Here is a 19,535-nt window from a genome sequence, read left to right as displayed (position 1 = left end):
CCCTCCTAGTATTGGCGGACAATATATCGATCGGCCCTGCACATTCTCTTCCCTCCTTCACAGCTTCGCACTTGACTTTCGTATGTAGGTGCCGATGACTTCCACTTTCGTTCTCGCATTCCTCATTTTCGCACCAATATTGACTGTACTGGTAGGTGCACATTTTTGGAAAATATATTCGGCGATATTTCTGGTGGTAGAATCAATGTGGCTTGGAGACTGTTGTTGTTCTTTTTGATGCTGGTAGCAATGGTTGTCCGTGTCGAAGAGTAGGAACTGTGTCTGGCTGAGATCGCTGCTGCTTCCCGAAATATGAACTTCGGCTCGAAACAGAAGGTGCTTTCTTTAAAAGTTTACTCTCTCCTGATGAGATCTCGGGTGTTCTTGCTTCGTGGAAGACCTGTTGGCTGTGGCTCAAAAGTCGTCGTTCTTCCTTCCCCTCCAGTTCTTCTTATATAATTTTCACGGGCAAAGGACACTCACCGTGTGTATCACAAGCTTTCTTCACAGTCTCTATGATCATGATCGGGTGAGCTCGAGGCCCAAGGGCAAAAGGCAAGGCAGCGAAGGCAATGGCTGAACAGTAAAGACGTGCGATACCTTTTGCGGAGATTCTACCTGGTTGGTTGAGACAGCTGATAGGAAAGATCGAACAACGTCTTCTTGTTCTGGCCTAACGAAGGAGAATAATCAAGGTTGCTTCAATAGTCCTCGAACAAACCCTCGTGATATACCACTTGATCCAAACGAATATATTCTTCGCATAGCAGTCATCACTAAGACCCTTGACGACCGAACAACGTGCTTGTGAATCTCTGTTCCTTTTAAGTGGTTGTGACACAGAGAGGCGGAATTGATAGCAGATGATTGAGTGCCGAGTCGGTGGCGGTGGCATCGAATTGCTGAATATAGGTTTATCACTCAAAGGGGCGTGGTTCTGTGACCGTGGAGCCAGGGGCACTTCGTGTCACCCTCCTTAGCCCGGTAAGGTCGTGGACGGTACGTAGCAGCGCGATGAAGGCTCCCCAGTGAGATCTCATGTGTCCGGGTACCTAAGCTGAATCGTACTGAAGCGCTGGAGTGATTGTTCGATATGGGCTCACTTGAGGTCAGGAAGATAGAATAGGTCTCTTTGCGGGTTGGGTGTGTGCGAGAGTTGGCAGCCTGGTACCCGTTCGTGTGTATTGCTCAATTCTCTTGGGAATAAAGTAACATGAGCGGCTGTTCGCTATTGCTCATGGACAGGAATCGCCTCACACCATGTTCTGCAATGCCCTCAAGGGATGTATACGATGTTCACCGCCGAACCCTCCCAAGTACGTTGAACGCAGGACCTGACCGACGAATGATCATGCCTAGTGCATCAACTGCCATCCTCAACAAGAAGACTTCACAGTCTGAGTAGCTGTTCCGTCACAGGTGATGAATGCCGTTGCGGTTATCCAGAGACCCGATTACGGAATCGGCTTATGGTGCTTGCGTCCGTATTTCGTCAGGAAATGTAGTGAGGATTGGTTTGAAGGGAGTAGACTTAGGCTTATCGTGTCACTGAGAAGACAACGCTCTGGAGAATCGTGCTTGAGCGACCGACATGTTAAAGCTCAGAAGCACCTGATTTGGATCCCATGTTGAATATGGGAGCCGTACAGTGAAGTACACCAGATTCGCAAAGGCATGGTAGCCCTTCCCATAGACAACATTAGTAACTCCTTCCCTTAGTCAATCATCTACCAACCGCAATCTAGACATCACGGTCTGATTTACATCGCCTTAGAAAGCCACAGCTGCTTTCTTCCGTGTGTGAGATCTGACCCTGTAGCATACATGGAAGCTGTTGATGCTATTTGCGATAGCCAGTCCGTTTTATGACAAGTTTACCGCCCCCCTGGTCCTCGTTTCCCGCATGCACTTGTCAATCATCCGTCATGATGGTTCAACTGCTCCTTTCGGAGCCCCGTCATGGCTATAGCTGGTGTGCAAGAATCCGATCTATTGATACTCAAGTAAATCATCATTGACGGCGAACTTTTGCTTTGCCACCCTTGCCCTTGTGCTGCTACTCATTACGTGGTTACAAACGTGGTAGAAATTGGTCCAGCGTCTTTCCGGCCGAGGTCATCCACCCAAAAGCGAAAGACTGGGGTCTCACATATACAGGACGATTCAACTCAACGTTCAGTAGCAAGGAATGTCAAGGTGGCAGTACGTAGGTGAGGAGATTGGTACTGCCTGTGACATGATCCAAGACCAATCCTCAGTGCAGCTTCAAATCCTGGGTGAAAGCATAGGACTATACCTGTCGGCGAGGTTCGCACCAAGTAAAGCCGCAGGCTCACGACTTCAAGAGCGAGGCCAACATTATCAAAAGTATGTCGAGACTTTCTTCCAAGGTCAGGTGTTGAGTCCCATGTGTGAACAGTGTCTCTCGCAAGTTGTTTCCTCAGTCGCTTGTTACATCATGTGCAAGATTCTAGAGGAATCATTGCCCTCGCATTGCTCCTAAGCTGCCAGGTGCTGGATAGTCCGGAGACGAGTCGCTCATCGAGGCCTTCCTGGCAAGGCGATGCGTAGTTTATCGGCCGGGAACGGGATTGAAAAACGATCCATTCCGCCGGAGCCGGCATTTCCGTCGTCCGAGTGTGCCGCGGCGCAGCAAGCTTTGAGCCAGATCTGATGTGTAAATCTGCAAAGTTCCATCAGACCACTGCAACCTTATATCTCATTATGGACCTGTGACGCCTCGGACGCCCACCAGGCGTTGGAACATGCGGGGTATAGCTGAAGTACAAGAAAATGACTTTGCGGATTCCGGATCGTACGTTGAGGGGACAACGGCCAAGAACTCTCCGTGTCGCCGGGATAAGGCATCCTTGACGAAAAGCGCGAGCGTTTAGTGGACAGGATGCAGTGCTGAAAGCAACGAGAAAAAGGTTCAGCCGGGCGAACGTGATGGCTTCTCGGCTTCCTTGCGGTGGCGTAGCCCATTCGGATATGCAGGATATTTGGATAAGTGCACTGAGCAGGGAGACTTTGACATTCTAGACTTTGAGCTGCAATCTTGGAGCAACAGAACTTTTGTAACGCGGCTATGAAAAGTAAAAAAGTAGGCTTTACCCTCGAGAAACTTGTTGCAGCTGGTTTAGCTCCCGGTTCTTATTGACGCCTCGTGATTCTCGTAGCCCCCTCATCTTGGTCAAGTGAGCGGGCACTACCTGCGGAATGCGCTCCGGCCGACAGCCCCGCGGGTCCGGGGACGGGAGCTTTGAAAGCCCCTCACCGGTCGCAGCTTCGCGGACCGAGGAGCTGTAAGTTTTGCTTGCTGTCTTTCCAAGGGCCATTCCGTCACTGGAGTCCAAACGTGACAAAGGGATTGTGCGGGCGTCAGCTGTGTTGACAAATTCTCAGCCAAAGTGGCTCGGCGGGGCGCAAACAGCCCAGAGGAACTTCAGAGGCGCAACGGGCTGGACACTTGGCGTTAGAATCATGAGTGGCTTTGCGGGGTCAGCAGAGGACCAGGCCAAGGAGCCAAGTGTTGGTGACGGGGCTGTGGGCATGTGAAGATGAGAGGGCTCAGAGGAGAGTGAATCAGATGGAAAGCTGAGATGCGATGAAATGCGGACAAATGAGATGACAAGAGTTGCGTCTGGATGACGCACTGATCGAGCGAGTGATGAGCTGTTTCCTGCTGTTCAAGAATTGGCAGACATGGCAGACGAGCTTCATCTCATCGACATGGTCATCCCAAGAGTCTAGACCTCTTGGACGTCAAACCAAGCTTTGACCAAAGGATTCGATTTCGTCAGACTATGTGGTCTTTGACTTTTGCTAGCAGTGCCGTCCGGTCATCTTTTAGACGGCGTCCGATGTGTCCGTCTCTGATGTGTCCACGGCGCCATGCAGAGCGCCACAGTGATCCCTCCTTGACCTATTTCAAGAGAGGCGTGAGAGAATCTGATTACCGTAAGAAACAAGGTAGTGTGTGTTACCTACTAGTATGCAAGGCAAGGTTAGCTAACGACCGGTACTGCCGGTTTCCGTAGTAGCCTCTTTTTTACATCTCAGCCAGAAGTCTGTCCTCAAGTCCCTTGGTTTCTCATTACGCATACCTACGTACTGCGTGCCCTTACACCCTTGAGAAGACTTCGGCCAAAGTCGCCCACTTCACCGAAAGTCGGGCGCCGATCAGTGAGTCCGGTGCGGAATCGGTCCCTGCACGGCAACCCTCTCTAGTGGTCCCATTCGCGGGAATAGACGGGAACTTTGAGATGAGGCCTGCCGGCGGTAAATGAGGGAACGCGCAGGCGGCAGCAGCCCTGTGGGCTTCGAGGGTTTCAAGCCTCAAGAAGTTGGGTCCATGGTTGTACGGAGTACGGAATACCTTGACTTGACAATCAAGAACTCATGAAAGTAGGTAGGGTTGAAGGAGACACCACCAAAAGACTCATCTGACATGTCTCGCACACCCAAACCTCCCGCGTCCTTCCCGCACCGTCACCGTCATTTGATCCAAGGCACGCAAGTACCGAAGAAGGTTGGGTTAGGGCGCATGTCTCAGTATCCAAGACACAGACTAGCAAAGTGAACCCCTTCACCGCAGGTCATGAAGCCATTGAGAGTGTTGCCCTGGGCGAATCTGGGCCCTGGACGGGCGATGATGGCCTTATCGCTCCATATCAGCGTGGTATCGCATCATCCGGTCACACTGACTGGTCGCCAGGGAGAAACACACCCATCATCATGGCCCGTTGATAACCCACAACAAAACATTCAAAAGGTTTCAACGCTACCTTACGCCTCATGCGTGCCCGGCAGGAGAGAACACTTGACCGCAGCCACTATCAAAGTCGTATCTATCTTTCTCTCTCTCTCTCTCTCTCTCTCTCTCTCTTTCTGAGTTTCCTCGTCGCCCGGCAGATGGACATCCCGCGGGCGCGGACGGATGCCACGGCCTTTCATCGCCTGACCACGCAGCCACGCTCGTCCACGTCGGCCAGCTGTTTTCATCCACTCAGAAACGCGAAGCTGACACCGCCATAACATCATGACAAGACCAGGGGCGCGGGAAAGTTTCTTGCAGCGCCATCCGGTGGCATCCACAATTCGAGATGCAAGGGGAGAGGGTCCTCTCTTCCATTCGCATGACACTCTTCCGCAAGGTGAATACTTGGTAGGTAAGGCATTGGTAGTGTGTATTCACGTAGTGTAAGTTGGGCGTGCAGGTTTTATTCGTACAACACACACACACACTTTACGTATGTACACAACGAGGTACACAAACAAGTACCTCATCGACACGAAACTGAAAATTTGTTGACACAACGGAGAATTTCCATCATATTTTTTTCTTGTCCCTCTCGTTTAATTGTTTCCAGGGACCAGTTCGACGTCACAAACGAAAACTCCTGCGTCGTAGCTCCAGTTCTTTTTTTCTCGCGTAGGGCCCCTTTTTGGTTACGTGGTTCGGCCCTTTTCTTGCACATTCTTCCCGTTGAGTTCCCTTGAATCAGTGATTCGTGAGAATCGATTCGTAGCTGGAGTGCTGGAGAAAGGCCTCGTCTCCAAAAGGCCCCAAAGTACTCCGTAGCTCCAAGAAGCAAGGACTTCAAGGAGAAGAGAAGAAAAAATTGCTTGGTTGGACCCATTTAATGCCCAGTTCCGGACACTGCCCGGGCCAGACGGAGCTCACAGCGCAACCCTCCCGGCCCCATCGTCATTACTCATTCTAGGTCCAATTACCTCAAAAGTACTACTTTCTACCGAGTGTTATACATGCTTCGTACTAGTAGCTACTCCTTAGTCTCAGAGATGTATGCGGCCATGGCTGGCTTTGTACCCTCAGCGCCCTGAGAGGTGTGCCACGAGTGTGCCCAGAGCCACACACACACACACACACACACACACACATCCCAAGTTCCCTTGGCCTGATGGGCTGGTGGTAATAATAATGTCCATGGGCGTTGGCATGAGTAAGTAAGGATCGGCCTTGTTCCGTTGGGCGCTGCCGCGGGTCTGATCGCCATCGCTCTTCAGATTTTTAGGGCGCCTCGTCTCGAACGATCTGAGCCTTAGATTGGTGATCACTGCATAGGGTTCCGGCACCCGCGGCTTATATAGTGGGCTTGGGATCCCGTTCGAACTGCTCGCTCGTCATATTCGTCAGATCCCATTTCCTGGCACGGCACTTGGCTCTTCGTCTGAACGGTTCCCCTATATTTACATCGGGCACCCATCGACACCTCACGTCAACAATAAGCACAGACACTTACAGCAACACACCTCACACAAAGAGTACAAATACCAACACGACGGAACCCAGCACACACAGACGGGCTACTACCACATACCACCTTGATCTCAACTTTCCACAACTCAACGTTCAACTCTCATACACGCAAGGATCACATACACCTCAACACCATCCCAACATGTTCGGCCGTCAGTCACAAACTCAGTTCCCCAAGCGAAGCAGCTCAGGCTACTCGTGGCCCGAGAGCGACAGCGAAGACGACATCGTCATCAGGCCCTGCGCCACGAACGAGAAGGCCGATGCCACAGTCACCATGACCGAGTGCGTTCCGGGCCCGACGGCGGTGGAACAGACTTCTCAGTCCAGGCCTTCTCTCAGCGGCCGCCGCGCCTCCGCCGAGGACACCAACCTGCAAGAGCTTTGGGAATGCATGCTTGAGCTCCAGCAACAATATCACTGTTACAACTCGACGCGTATGGAGATTGCTGCCGACAGGGAGGACGCCAGGGACATGATGCGTACGTTGACACTCTCACTTCTCGCCCTTACAAGAGCTTCCTTTCGCTAACACCTTATTCAGCCACCAAGTACTGCATGGACATGCTCAACGACTCCATCGAGTCCCTTCCCGAAGAGGGCTGGAAGAAGCTCAGCAAGTTCCTCATCACCGACCTCGAGCACGCCCAAAAATCGCAAAAGTGGAAGTTCTGGAAGCACCTCTAGATTTGTGCACATGGACCGCTCAACTCTTGCATTCATCCTTTCTTTCAGCGAAGCGAAGGGCTCCCGGCTCTGATTAGAATGATACCCCCTTCTTTTTTTCTCATAACAAAAGTTTCGGTTTAGGGTCAGGCGTCTCATCGGATATCCCCTGGTTCAACTACTCACATTGGGTTTGGTGGCTCTGAAGGCATTGGCGGATTTCTGTTACATTATTTAATCCATCACGCAAATCATATTTGACACACTTTGAAACCTTGCTCTTCCATCTTCATGACCCTCACGGTGAATTCTTCCCCTTCATTAACACGATTTCGTCATATCGTACGAGACGACATCTCATGGAATGCTCGGTGCGGGGTGTTGGAGATCTCGGCAGAAGCTCACGGCCGCCGGCTCCGATTCCGGATCGTGAATGCCGATCGCTCGTTGGCGTGCTCACCAGTGTGACACGACATGCATGTGCCATTACATCGCGGGGAAAACGTCAAGTAGGCCGGTGAGTCAGAGCGTTTTGACATGTCGACTCAAAATGTGACACTAGCTGCGAGCTTACACGTACTTGTCAAGTAGACGGGAAGTATTTCATCATGATGTTGCAAGTGCAGTGATGTTAGTAGACTGTTAATGGGGGGACCCGTTGTATCCGCAGTATGTCTCGATTCTCGAGTCAAATTGCGGAATTAGCCTTCAATAGCGCAGAGCATCACTCATGAAGATCGTCGTAAGAAAACATCTCATTGGGCTAAACTCTCATTACAAGGTCATACAAAACAAAGCGGAAACCAAAGCAATAGTCAATCTATACAGCCGCGGCAACTTCGACAGGTCCCTGCGGAAGCCGGGCGGCCGCAATGTTGCACTGACGGAACAACCGAACCTCATCTTCCGCAAAGGCGCCCACCACGGAGTGGATCACGCCGCGGTTGTGGAAAATGACAAAGTCGCCCTGCTCCCAGTCGTGAGCGTACACGTTCTTGGGCGAGATGCCCGGCCGCTGCAGGCGGTGCACCGTCTCCCGCACCTCGGCGAGGTCCTCCACCACGGTGCCGTCCGCCAAGTGAAGCTTCCGCACCGCCGAGGGGTGGACCTGCAACGCCAGCCGGTCCGTGACGGGGTTCCGCCAGCACATGGGCAGGATCTGGATCTTTTCCTCCTCGATGGGGGGCAGGTCCTCGAGCGGGACCTCCTTGCCCTCCGAGACCATGCCCAGGCCGGTGGAGCGGGACTTGGCGCTGCTCATCCACACGTAGGGGTGCGGTGCGTACTCCACCTTTGTCGTGCGGACGAACTCCTGGTCCTCGGGCGAGAGGTTGTCGTACATTGCGTAACCGGACACGAAGGCTGTGGTACCGAGAGGGACCGTCATCTCTTCGTCGGTGCCGTCGTCGTAGCGGAGGGTTTGCTTGCGGCCGCCGGGCACACGGACTGCCAGGAGAGTCGTGGCGACGGGCGGTGCGAGACCGTAGAGCGCGGCATCGATGTGCCAGCGGTAGAAACGTGTGAAATCCAGGTCATCCTCATCAGGGATGGTTGTGGCGTGGAATGTGCGGTGGTGAGGGTGTCTGAGCTGGATGTTCTTCAGACCCTCGTACTCCTCGACGAAACCATTGCCAATGACTTGGACTTGAGGCTGGTGCGGGATGGTCTTCAGGTCGGGGTGCAGAATAGAGCGCTTGGCGTCCAGGGTCTTGCCGTGACCGTAGTTCTCACCAGAGTCAGGGTCGAACTTTTGTGTAATCTCAAACTGTGCCTTGGGAGATGCATGTCCTTGGTTCTTGATTACGAGAACTTGGTGCTTGAAGAGAGCTTCACGGATGACATCAAAGTCGGCATCTGTAAATCGTCAGCCAATGGTCTGAATTTGTGAGTCTTGTTACTTGAAGCTTACCAGAGGAGGTTACCGATTTCACGGGTATTCTCCCACTACTTGTACAACATCATCGCTTTCAATGCATCACGCGCACGTCATATCTTACCAGTGAGATTCTCAATATCAGCGTTGCTTATGGTAGCGCCAAAGTCAACAGCCGAGTCCACAGCAGGGACAATTGGCTGGACGGTTATGCGAGACGGAGTTTGTGAAATGGCCATTTTCGAGCTGGAGTTCAGAATGATATTGGTTCTTAATTGGGTAAGGCGTTGATCTTGTTTCGAAGGGCAGCTGTCTTCCAACGTCTTAAATGAGTTCGTGTAGCAGTCCGGTGGCTCTGAAGAGGCTTTTATGTCTTGTGAAAGATACTGTGGTGGAGTCGTCAACTCGGATCCCGCCGATGGCCTGCGGGAGAGTTTGTTATCTCACCCGCACCGGCCCGCCCGCACTCGAGAGAATAGATGTAGAGATGGTGGGGTTTCTCGATAAGGCTGTGGCGTAGAACACCGAGTTGCGCATCTCCGTTTTGTATTCTGCTGGTGTTATTGGATGATTGCTCTCAGTATCTTTCGACTCGTTCATGATTCTGAATTGGGACTTTGTGCACCCTATCAAGCAGTACCGTCAGCCTCTTGTTGACAGTAATTCAACATCTGGCTGCTCGCGTACCCAACTAATAAGGTACCTGACTCCATCCTTGAACCAACATCGGCTCGAAGCCCCAACGCCGAACCCGCGAGTCACCCCGCCACCCCTCCATCCCACCCCTCCATCTCTTCCGCCCGCGACTCGGCCTACGGGCGCAGAATCCCGCGAATTTTTGATAGCTGTGCCTGAAATATTGCAGTCTCGCGTGGCAGCCCCTCAGTGCGCACTGGTGCCTCCCATCTCTTCAAAGCCCGCTGCTGGCATGGCTGCGTCGGTCTCCGCCTTTGCGCCGACTGAAGCGGGCCATGTCGTCGGAGGGAAGCGACGGGAGCATGTTCTCAATGATCCAGCGTGTTGTCTCTGCCAGAGGCTAACTGCAGATCTGGAGACTATGCATCCGTGGCAATGACTACCTGTAGCCGTCCTCAGTTGCTGGCAAACGAAAGCAAGCCAGGACGTGACCGTAGCGCTGTCGTTGCGTCTGAAATATGAGTCGATAGCGTAGTTGGCTCCTCAATGCTTCTTGACCTTGTCCATCCATTCCTTGGAAGCCTTTGTGCCGTCGTGAGCTTTTCGGAAAAGTACTCGCTCCCACTCGTCCAGACCGCGGAGGAACTCCTCGCCGGAGCCTCCAACACCATCATCTCCTCCTTTTCGGGCGTGCAATGCGATCTCAGACGCGCGCGCTATGAACGTCTTTCGCATGGTATCGCTAAGATCGCGCTCGTCAAAGAGATCCAGGATGCGAGTGCCGAGTCCGTAGAAGTGGGCGCTCTGGTCTCTAACCGGCACCGAGCGCGCATCGGCCTTGAGTGCTTGTACGACTTGATTCGAGAGTGAGGGAGGAAGGTTCAAGGTGACGGGCGCCTTGGAGTCGTCGCCGGTACCTGCATTGGCAAGGGCGAGCATCTCGGCGAGCCAGAGAGGGAGGCTGACATTGGTTCCTGCCTTCAGAGCATGCGAGGGGTTATTGTCGAGGTATCCGAGGTCGGCAACATCGAGTTCGAATTTGCAGGGGACTTTCTAGGCTGTTGTTAGCTTTTGTCATCGATTATGCCAAGTGTGAAGGTAATGGTATGATTAGAGGGGCATGATATAGGGAATCACTGTATACCTCGGCATCTGTGAGAATGGAATCAATGTCGTAGTAAGACATGCTGGCTTCTTTGACAAGATCCCCGCTTCGTTTGACTGGGTGTTCACAACTGGGATACGAGACCAAACCTGGGAGGGGGTCCTGCTGGTGAAGCTTGACGCGTCTGGCGATGCAGCAGACGCGGTTCTTGGAGCCCAGCCACACATCACCCCGCCATGTCTGTCACTGTCAAGCCACATCTTCTGGGTGAGGCTGTGGCTGAGGGTGTGTTAGTAAGGCGGTGGCAGAAGAGCACCAATGAGACGTGATGGATTACCTAAGGGTGTTCCATGGAAGAGCTCCAAAGAAACTGGAGGTGACAGCTCTCCACTTTTAGTGGATGACGACATTTCTCCACGTCTCTCATTCGCTGGAAGCTCGATTAGGTGATTGAGTAGGTACCTACGCAGTAAAGCAGTGGACGGGGGAACCGCTGGAGGAACACGGGGAGAAGCGCAAAAGCGCTGAAGAGCGAGCCCGGCCAACAACAGCTCGGTAGCCGTAGCACGGAGGCAGCTTTTCTGGAGATCCGAGCTCCCTCACGTAATAGCCGACCGAACCTCCCGCAATTGACATCATTCTGAGATTTGCACCTGCATTTGTCAACCCGCCAATTCAACGTCAAAAGGTACTTTTACGCCCTTACTGCCTCACTTCTTTGCTTTTAAGCATCTCGCAAGCTTTGATTAAAGCCATTGACACTAATCAAAAGACATAGAATACGCAAAATGTCGTCCACTCTCCTCCGTACCGCGCCAGTCCTCCGCACAGCTCTGCGAGCTGGTGCCGCTAAGCCTGCTGCTGCTGCTTTGGCCAGCACCAGCTTCGTTCGCGGCAAGGCTACTCTGCCCGACATCTCTTGTAGGTAACGCCGTTCTTGTCGTCGTATTTGTTGCGAGGATACAGACGCGCTAATGCCTCCTCCTACGCAGATGACTACGGCGCCCTTGAGCCCTACATCTCGGCCCAGATCATGGAGCTTCACCACTCCAAGCACCACCAGACCTACGTCAACGGCCTCAACACCGCTCTTGAGACCGTCGAAGATGCCAACGCCAAGGGCGACTATGCCAAGGCTGCTGCTCAAGCTCCCTTGATCAACTTCCACGGCGGTGGCCACGTCAACCACTCTCTCTTCTGGGAGAACCTTGCCCCTGCCAGCAGAGATGGCGGTGGTGAGCCCGACGGCAAACTGGCTGTACGATCTCTCTCCGACATGAGCCCACATTCAACTTTGAGAATATACTGACACATTTCATAGCAAGCCATCAAGGAGGACTTTGGCTCCTTCGACACCCTGCGCAAGCAGATCAACACCTCCCTGGCCGGAATTCAGGGCAGCGGTTGGGCCTGGCTTGTCAAGGACAAGACCAGCGGCACCCTCGGCGTCGTCACTCGCGCGAACCAGGACCCCGTCACCGGAAACCTCGAGCCCCTTCTCGGTATCGATGCTTGGGAGCACGCCTACTACCTGCAGTACCAGAACCGCAAGGCCGAGTACTTTGACGCCATCTGGAACGTTGTCAACTGGAAGACTGTGGCCAAGCGCTTCGAGAAATAAGCAAACAAGGGACACATGTACGATATGCAACTGTTGATACCTCAAACAAATTCACCGTGTTGGACCAATGCCAGCCTGTTGAACGACAACGTGCCAGGCTGTGACAGCCACCTCAACTTCAAACGTCAGACATTCTAGGATGAAATTAATAAGTTTTGTAGCTATGATACTAATGGCAGCACTACGGCCTTGACCGACAGAAACAAGTCCCAAACTCCTCGCTCTATTCAACAATGGCTCGACGCCATCTCATGGTATTGGGAGGAACCCCATATCCGCCCACTTGCTTCCATCAAAGTGGACGTGCTTAAGCTGCCGGTTCGCTTGGAAGAAGCAATGACTGAGGTCATGCGATGCCTCAAGAGGCACCTCCGGAATCTTTGCCGACGCAGCTGTCACGCAGGCGATATGTGTTGGATTGTCGGCACCATCGAAGACGGAATCCGACTCCGGCCCTTTCCACCCTGTCGTATCGTCCTCGTACACATAGGATATCTTGCCAGTCTTGGAGTCCTGGTACAGGACCCACGTGTTGAGGGCCTCTGATTTTTGGCCGCTAGAATCGAGCCGAGCTACCGCGAAGCCAGCCATGGTAAAGTTCGAGTCGACAGTCACGGGTAGCTGGCCCGTCGAGGTGAGCTGCTGGCCACCAGATGATCGATCATAGTTTTGCAGATGGCCGTCGGTGCTACGGTAGATGATGCGTGCGCTTGATGCGGATGTCAGGTCTCCAGCTGAGTGGATTACTTCTCGAGGAAGAATCACCAGTGCCGAGCCCGGAGACGCCGTGACCCCAACTACCTTAGGCTCCTGGAACCTGGGCGACTTGTAATCGAAGAATATCTCCATAACGTCTCCGTTGCTTGCCTGGACAATGGTGGACGGCCAGTACGATGCCATCTGTGTTCCCGTGTTGCTGATGGTGTAACCTGCCTCATTGACGCTGTCTGTCAGTCCCCCTCTCGAGAAACCTTCACGCCAATTGACGCCGAGGATCTTGTCTGGAGATCCGAGATAGAAGACTTCGGACTGCGGGATTACAGGCAAGGGCTTCACAAGACGTCTTTAGTAAAAGGTCCACCGACGGAGAAAGGGCAAATACGAACCTCATCGGGCTTGGTCCACAGCTGACCGGCGCCGAAAGGAGAGCCTACTTTGGGGGCTGCCCCAGCTTCCATCGGGGGAGTCCAGGCTTGATAGATGGTCATGTATTGAGACCGTCTCAATGAACCGTCTGCGCCCTGGAAAAAGACTTGCAGGGTGATGTCGGAACCGTATCGCCATCCGACAGCAGATACAGCCGAGTTCTGCATAATCTTAGTAGCGCTCGTCGATGGCGCATCGCCGTTTACCGATCCTGGACCACCCGTCTGTGATTGTGCGCTCCGGTTCACCGTCACCCTCCATGCGGCCACGCCGCCGATGACACCTCCAAGAATCAAAACGACTAGAGCCACCGTGATTGCGATACACCACGGGAATCGCCGGCCCGGCCGCTGATCCTCCTGTCCTCCAACATGGCTTCCAGGGGTTTGCGAAGAGTAGCCATTATCCAACGTCTTGTGTTCACTGTAGCCTGAGCCGTTTTGTGAGGAAGATTGCCAATGACTTGCTCCGTTGGCGATAGCTATAGGAGTGTTGTCGTAGTGTGTGCTTACTTCAAGCCCTGGTTGAACAGACTCGGCTGGACGGTTCATTGTGAGCGGCTTGTGAGGGAGGAAATTCCTTTGTTCCAGTTCAGAACGAGCGTAGGGGAGTACGAGATGTAAAAAACACCAAAGTTCCAAGAGTTCAAGAGAACGAGCGACAGTGCGTCGTGTGTCTCCTGCCTTATGTATATCTGGGCTCACATCCGACCCCACGCTAAGGCAAGGCTTTTGCTCACTTCACTTCGTCTTGTTTCAATACTTTCCAAATCTACGGGAGACCATCCAAGGGCTCTAAAGTCTCGTGTCCTTCTTACCCACTCTGGAGGCTGCCTACTTTGCAGGACCGAATCGGCCCCTAGGTTCGACGTCAGGACACGAGCCAAGATCTGCAACTGTGCCTTCTCGCCCGCAGGAGGAGCAATGCCAGGTAACAGCCGACATCGAGATGCCCCCTGCTCCATGGATGTTCAAGGTGATCTCGTCAGAATTTTCCCCAGTCCAATGATAGGGTCTCTATTGACGCGCAGGATTCTCAGGTTCACCTCAGAATGGAAAAGAGACATAAACTTGGCAACAATCAGGCTACACACGCTCTACGAGACTTGGAAGACGTTGACGCCAAGGAGGCGGCACAGCAGGGTCTCTAATTGCGGCCTCTGGTATCCTGCAGCTAATAGGGCTGGGCTGACTGATGTGACGATTCATAACGCAGAGCTTCATGCACTGCCAGACGTCGGCTGCACTGGAAATACCAAAGTCCCTTTCCAGCGTGCCATCGCTTTGCTGGTCTTGATGAAGGAGAGCATGGACGGGGACTTGAAGCGCCAGACCGGGGCCCTGGCTAATTCGCTGAGAGGCAACGAGCTGACAACACTAAATTAACCTTGTTTGTGATTGAGAACGGGTCTGAGACTGGATCATGATTCGTGGGGTCGCTTTTGGGGGTTAATTCTCCAGTCCCATGGATGATTGGGGCCAATTACTGCATGCTGCTCTACCTGGTGTTGCAACCTTGGATCCCAGACACCAGTTTCCCGGGATTGCGCCCTTTGTTGAACAAGCAGGCCTTCTACGACATTAGAAAAAGCTTCGCTTGACTTCATCGTTGACCGCGGTGATTGCTGAACGGCGAAACTCGCGGTTCTGTCATCTCTCTGTCCAAAAGAGTTGTCCATATGCACGAGAACCGCATCTCGGGTCGATCGGCACAGGATTGGTCCAAAGGGCTTTTGGTACGCATCAGATCGCTCCTCACGTGTGCGTATTAGGCAGAACCAAATGGTTCGCGAGTCCGCCACGTTTGGGCTTCATCGAGATAAAAATGAACGGGAAAAACTGCTCTAAAATATCAAATCCCAGTACTTAAACATCAAGGTACCATAACGCTCATATATTGTTCCATCCAACTCGTTTCACTTGCCTGTATTCCGTCGTGAGAAGTAATCTTACCTTTAACATGCCCCTCTGCGATCTCTGCACATCCATCCCATGGGAGGATCTCCCTCCCTTTCCGAATGAAAACTTCATGAAGACGTTAAGCGGCTACCCACGCTTTCATCACTTAGTATTGAAGAGTCAGCTGATTGAGAAAGACACGCCCATCAAAAGATTCGGCGTCCAGCACCATGCAAGCCTGCAGAGTCTCCGCCAAGCTGCCTCTGGCGGTTGTGAGCTCTGTCAGGTCATTGAGAGAGAAGCCGATGCACTGATAGAGGAGATCGAAGGGCTTCCCCAGCCAAGACGCGGTCTGATGCAGACCGAGCCCAGTTGGGATATGTGGCTGACGAAGCGATCGGAGCCTGGAGTCTCCGGCGATGGGTTCTGGGTTGTGAACAGAAGCTCTTGGGGGAGCGATAAGTGGCTCGTCCCGATTGCGTCCATCGGCTTTAGTTCGGATGAAGGTGAGTTTCTCTCCACTGCCTGCTCAACTTCAACTTCTTGATAGTAATGCTCATCTGCGACTTAGATGATCCTCGCACCGCCGGTTCTTCTGGCCGCGTGTTGAGAGAAGTTCCAGACGAGACGACACTCCGTCGAGCTGTGAACTGGCTTGAGAAATGCAACGAACATGATTATTGTAGTACTCGCGGAGAGTCGCCTCTACCAAGTCGTATACTTGACGTTGGAACACTGGAGTCCGGTCCCATCATCAAACTCATCGAGCCAGGTGCTGATCTCCGCGGTCGATACATCACTCTAAGCTACTGTTGGGGTCAAGCATCGAAGCAATTCACTACAACAAACGAAACAATGCAAGCACGAAAGGAAGGCTTCTTACTGGACTCCTTACCACAAACCGTTCAGGATGCAGTCTTCGTCACTCGAAAACTCGGAGTCCAGTACCTCTGGATCGACAGTCTCTGCATCTGCCAGGATGATCTCAAAGACTGGGAGCGAGAGTCGGGTCAAATGGCTGCAGTCTACTCTGGTTCCTATCTTACTCTTGCGGCCACAAAGTCTTCGGACATCAACGGAGGTCTCCTCTCGCCTCGGAAGAAAAGGACATACTTCAAGCTTCCTCGGGCAAGTTCCAGCAACAGAGACACATTCATCCTTGCGTCTATTCTACCTCTCCACAAAGAAATCATCCACGAGTACCACTTGCAAATGAGGGAGGAGCCCATGACAAGAAGAGCCTGGGGCTTCCAAGAACGTGTTCTTGCCCGAAGAACACTACACTTTGGAAGCGAACAAATGTACTGGGAATGTCTCGAGGGATTCCACGCCGAAGAAGGACTCAAACTCCCACACCGACTACCCTGTGTCAATCCCGACCCAGAAGTAATTGCCCATGTGGAGAAGCGCGCCGAGGAGCAGGCAGAGCTTCACAAAGACTTCAACCGCTCTACATCCTCTCTCAAGGTCTGGTCTCACCTCCTGCGCGAGTACGGACCTAGGGAATTAACGAATCCTGCTGATAAACTGCCCGCATTCTCCGGTGTGGCGAAGACCTTCAGCAAAATACTCGACGACGAGTATCTAGCAGGACTGTGGCGAGGTTCCTTAATCGAGGGGTTGTGTTGGCAGCCACTGAGCTGCCAGCCTGCTTCAGGGGGCTACCGCGCTCCGTCGTGGTCGTGGGCTTCTGTGGATGGTACTCCTGCGACGGGGTTCTTGGGTGAGAGTGTGCCCCATGCCGAGATCATTGAGGCAAAGGTTGAGATTGACGGCGAAAATCCATTTGGTCGTGTCAAAGACGGCTGGATCAAGCTCGAGGCTCCGCTTGTGAAGATGGTCGTGTCCGACAACAAAGGCCCGACAGGACACATACTCCTGAGGACCGAGAAGGGCGCGGCTGACTTCTACGCAATGCTAGATACGATTGACCGGGACTACGCTACTAGCGGAAATCTCCTCAGTTCAATGGACCTAAGTGCTGTCGTTCTGGCTTTCACCTACGGCACTCCTTTCAAGGCCGATCCCGAGCGGAAGGATCCATGTGCTCAAGCGCTACTTGTGGTCCCTTCGGAGGATCGACCGGGTTGTATGAGGAGAATTGGGATGCTCGTCCAGGACGGAGCAGCCTTTGGGGCAGATCTACTGGCTTCCACAAAGTCTGTTGTCACCTTGGTATGATTTGCTTGAGAGAAGCGAAGAGAGTAACGAAGTGCAGGGTATCATCAATATATTTTCAGCCTGTACGCCATGCTGTTCTGCTAGATCGCTTCGACTACGTGGCAAAGGTAAGGTAGTTAAGGTAGATTTCCACATGTTGAGATCCTGCTATGGAGATGTTAAGAAGTGCGCCTGGGTGTCTGGTCTCGCCGGCATTGAGTGCAACACGCTGATCTCCACCGTTTTGTTGATCCCTCCCAGCGACGTCGGTTCAATTCCGCCGAGTCCGATGTTGGACCTTGAAGAGCCAGCGCTGATGATGTTTTCCTGAGAGCTTGTCCGCCTGCCACCGCGAACCTCGACCAGTCTCTCGCTGTGTTGTGTGGCAGCATACCAATCATTCTGTTTCTGATACGATGCAAATCCTCGGAGTGGCGGTCGAATTGGCTGCGTAGGGTGATAGACCTGTGTCGTGAAGACGAGTTTCGATGCCAGGATGTCAATGCTACACAGGTAATATTAGTTAGCAGCACCATGCAACACGTGAGAGTATAGGGGTGTAACTCACAACATAACTACAGGAAATAGGCACTCAAGTGTGTATGCGAAGCGGTCAATCTGACTTGCCGCGTTTGTAGCACTCTGCGCAGCAATCTGAAAAGAATATGTGACGGCTCGCATTGTTCCAACCAAAGCCAGCGTCGCCAGCCGGACTTCAGTGCTTCGCATTAGATATTTGAACAGACCTCCCTTCAATGCTGCTCTCAATGATGTCGACTTGACCTCGGCGAACGTCTTGAGCAAGAAAAAGGAGCTGATACACTCGAGCGAAGCTATGAGAACAAAGTAACCGATGTGTAGGTTATTGACGGTGCTCTGCAGGTTCGTATTGCCTCTTAGGATGAATTTGGCGCGCGAGACAGCGATCATGATGCGTATTGATATGATTGAGAGTACCATAATCCAGAACAAGCTGTTGAAGATCTTCCAGCCCAAGTCCTTTAAAATTCTTCGGAGAAGAACGTAGCTGTAAAAGGACAAGCCCACTTCCTGAATCTGTATGCAAGGTTAATGTAGGGTCCGTGGAACACTCTTGAAATCAAATCTCACCATCCAGAAGATATCCCCAAATACCGACGCGGCAGCTTTGCTCTTGAGGGAATACGTTTCATTGTAGAATGCGTAGTAGCAGACTCCGTTCGCGATAGCGCCAGAAGCTGACGATACGATTGGCACCGCAGTTATCTGGGAGAAGGTTGTAATTCCGACAATGAGGAAGCCAAGAATAACGTTGGCGGCACCGATGGTACTCAGAATCGACCAGCTTAGCTCGAAATACACCGGAAGGAGCGGCGTCGACATGTTGGCGCCACTTGAGCAACTAGATGTTTACTCAACTGTCGCATGGCCGTTGGATGTATGAGATGGCTTGAGCGTTGTCTGTCGCGAGCGCTCTACGATCGGTCTCGCGCTTAATACTACTCTCTGCCTGGCAAACTTATTGGCATCGACCGGCGTTCAACTCACAGGGCTACTTGGTACTTTTCGGCGGCAGGGTGTCAGAAACATGCAGTCTGGAACTCTGCCTTACGAATCGCTCGGCACAAGGCGAATCCTTTCGCAATCCGGCAGGTTTCGGTGATGTTAAGAGCGTTCGAGACGAGTATATCATGGTCAACCCTTGTCGCAAACTAATGTGGCCGAAGTTTTTCGTCAAACCTAAGGATGATGGGCTTGGCCTCTGCTTCAATCCTCATAGTTTCCAGGGTTCAACATCGGAAATATGCACGGAAGGTGCACCTATTTCCAATACGGTTCTTCGTAAATATGGGACAATGCCCTGTGCTTCAAATCTTCGGAAGAAGGCTGCTCAATTCTCCTTCTGGTGTTCCCCAAGGCTTGCCTACCCATTGTGTGCCTCTTATCCTCTTCAGTGATGAAGTTGGCACACGGTCCTAGTTTGTTTGCCTTTGAGGAGTTGCGGAATTCGTCGTGGCACAGCGGCTGCGACCCGACGAACCCGTGAGTGCGACTGGCTGCCGATTCCCCGACCAGAGTTGAGCTTTAAAGTTCGAGGCACAACACCTCGGACTCCCCAGAAAGCTTAGAGCACCTCATTGCCATGTTCAAACCCCGCTTCTCTCCAA

At 52.6% G+C, this 19,535-nt stretch overlaps 7 protein-coding genes across 7 annotated transcripts; 3 read left to right on the top strand and 4 right to left on the bottom strand.

Moving 5' to 3' along the window:
- Positions 1-4,857: 4,857 nt before the first annotated feature.
- On the top strand, positions 4,858-7,219 carry HER10_EVM0007518 (uncharacterized protein). The gene is made up of 2 exons (XM_035477072.1): positions 4,858-6,765; positions 6,828-7,219. The coding sequence occupies exons 1-2, from the start codon at positions 6,426-6,428 to the stop codon at positions 6,968-6,970; spliced, it is 483 nt and encodes a 160-aa protein (XP_035334123.1). The 5' UTR covers positions 4,858-6,425; the 3' UTR covers positions 6,971-7,219.
- An 84-nt stretch (positions 7,220-7,303) lies between these two features.
- HER10_EVM0005919 (TfdA family Taurine catabolism dioxygenase TauD) lies at positions 7,304-9,587 on the bottom strand. The gene is made up of 2 exons (XM_035475521.1): positions 8,947-9,587; positions 7,304-8,803 (listed from the first exon to the last, which is right to left on the bottom strand). Exons 1-2 carry the CDS (start codon positions 9,059-9,061, stop codon positions 7,770-7,772), a joined length of 1,149 nt encoding a protein of 382 aa, XP_035334015.1. The 5' UTR covers positions 9,062-9,587; the 3' UTR covers positions 7,304-7,769.
- A 63-nt stretch (positions 9,588-9,650) lies between these two features.
- Positions 9,651-10,744, bottom strand: HER10_EVM0006137 (DNA replication complex GINS protein psf-3). The gene is made up of 2 exons (XM_035475731.1): positions 10,603-10,744; positions 9,651-10,511 (listed from the first exon to the last, which is right to left on the bottom strand). Exons 1-2 carry the CDS (start codon positions 10,642-10,644, stop codon positions 10,002-10,004), a joined length of 552 nt encoding a protein of 183 aa, XP_035334033.1. The 5' UTR covers positions 10,645-10,744; the 3' UTR covers positions 9,651-10,001.
- Positions 10,745-10,993: 249 nt separating this feature from the next.
- HER10_EVM0008593 (iron/manganese superoxide dismutase) lies at positions 10,994-12,505 on the top strand. The gene is made up of 3 exons (XM_035483072.1): positions 10,994-11,484; positions 11,556-11,821; positions 11,885-12,505. The coding sequence occupies exons 1-3, from the start codon at positions 11,352-11,354 to the stop codon at positions 12,182-12,184; spliced, it is 699 nt and encodes a 232-aa protein (XP_035334207.1). The 5' UTR covers positions 10,994-11,351; the 3' UTR covers positions 12,185-12,505.
- On the bottom strand, positions 12,434-13,934 carry HER10_EVM0012871 (uncharacterized protein; the record flags this gene model as incomplete). The annotated part of the gene is made up of 2 exons (XM_035482251.1): positions 13,291-13,934; positions 12,434-13,234 (listed from the first exon to the last, which is right to left on the bottom strand). Exons 1-2 carry the CDS (start codon positions 13,879-13,881, stop codon positions 12,434-12,436), a joined length of 1,392 nt encoding a protein of 463 aa, XP_035334509.1. The 5' UTR covers positions 13,882-13,934.
- A 1,424-nt stretch (positions 13,935-15,358) lies between these two features.
- Positions 15,359-17,409, top strand: HER10_EVM0009137 (HET domain-containing protein; the record flags this gene model as incomplete). Its single annotated transcript, XM_035478636.1, has 2 exons — positions 15,359-15,734; positions 15,800-17,409. The coding sequence occupies 2 exons, from the start codon at positions 15,359-15,361 to the stop codon at positions 17,407-17,409; spliced, it is 1,986 nt and encodes a 661-aa protein (XP_035334242.1).
- A 147-nt stretch (positions 17,410-17,556) lies between these two features.
- On the bottom strand, positions 17,557-18,750 carry HER10_EVM0000396 (uncharacterized protein; the record flags this gene model as incomplete). Its single annotated transcript, XM_035470181.1, has 3 exons — positions 17,557-17,893; positions 17,957-18,444; positions 18,499-18,750. The coding sequence occupies 3 exons, from the start codon at positions 18,748-18,750 to the stop codon at positions 17,557-17,559; spliced, it is 1,077 nt and encodes a 358-aa protein (XP_035333651.1).
- Between the last annotated feature and the right edge of the window lie 785 nt (positions 18,751-19,535).

Source organism: Colletotrichum scovillei (genome assembly GCF_011075155.1).
Source record: "Colletotrichum scovillei strain TJNH1 chromosome Unknown Contig00005, whole genome shotgun sequence".
NCBI lineage: Eukaryota > Fungi > Ascomycota > Sordariomycetes > Glomerellales > Glomerellaceae > Colletotrichum > Colletotrichum scovillei.
Note: the sequence above shows the minus strand (reverse complement) of the source record. Positions and strands in the feature narration are given on the sequence as shown.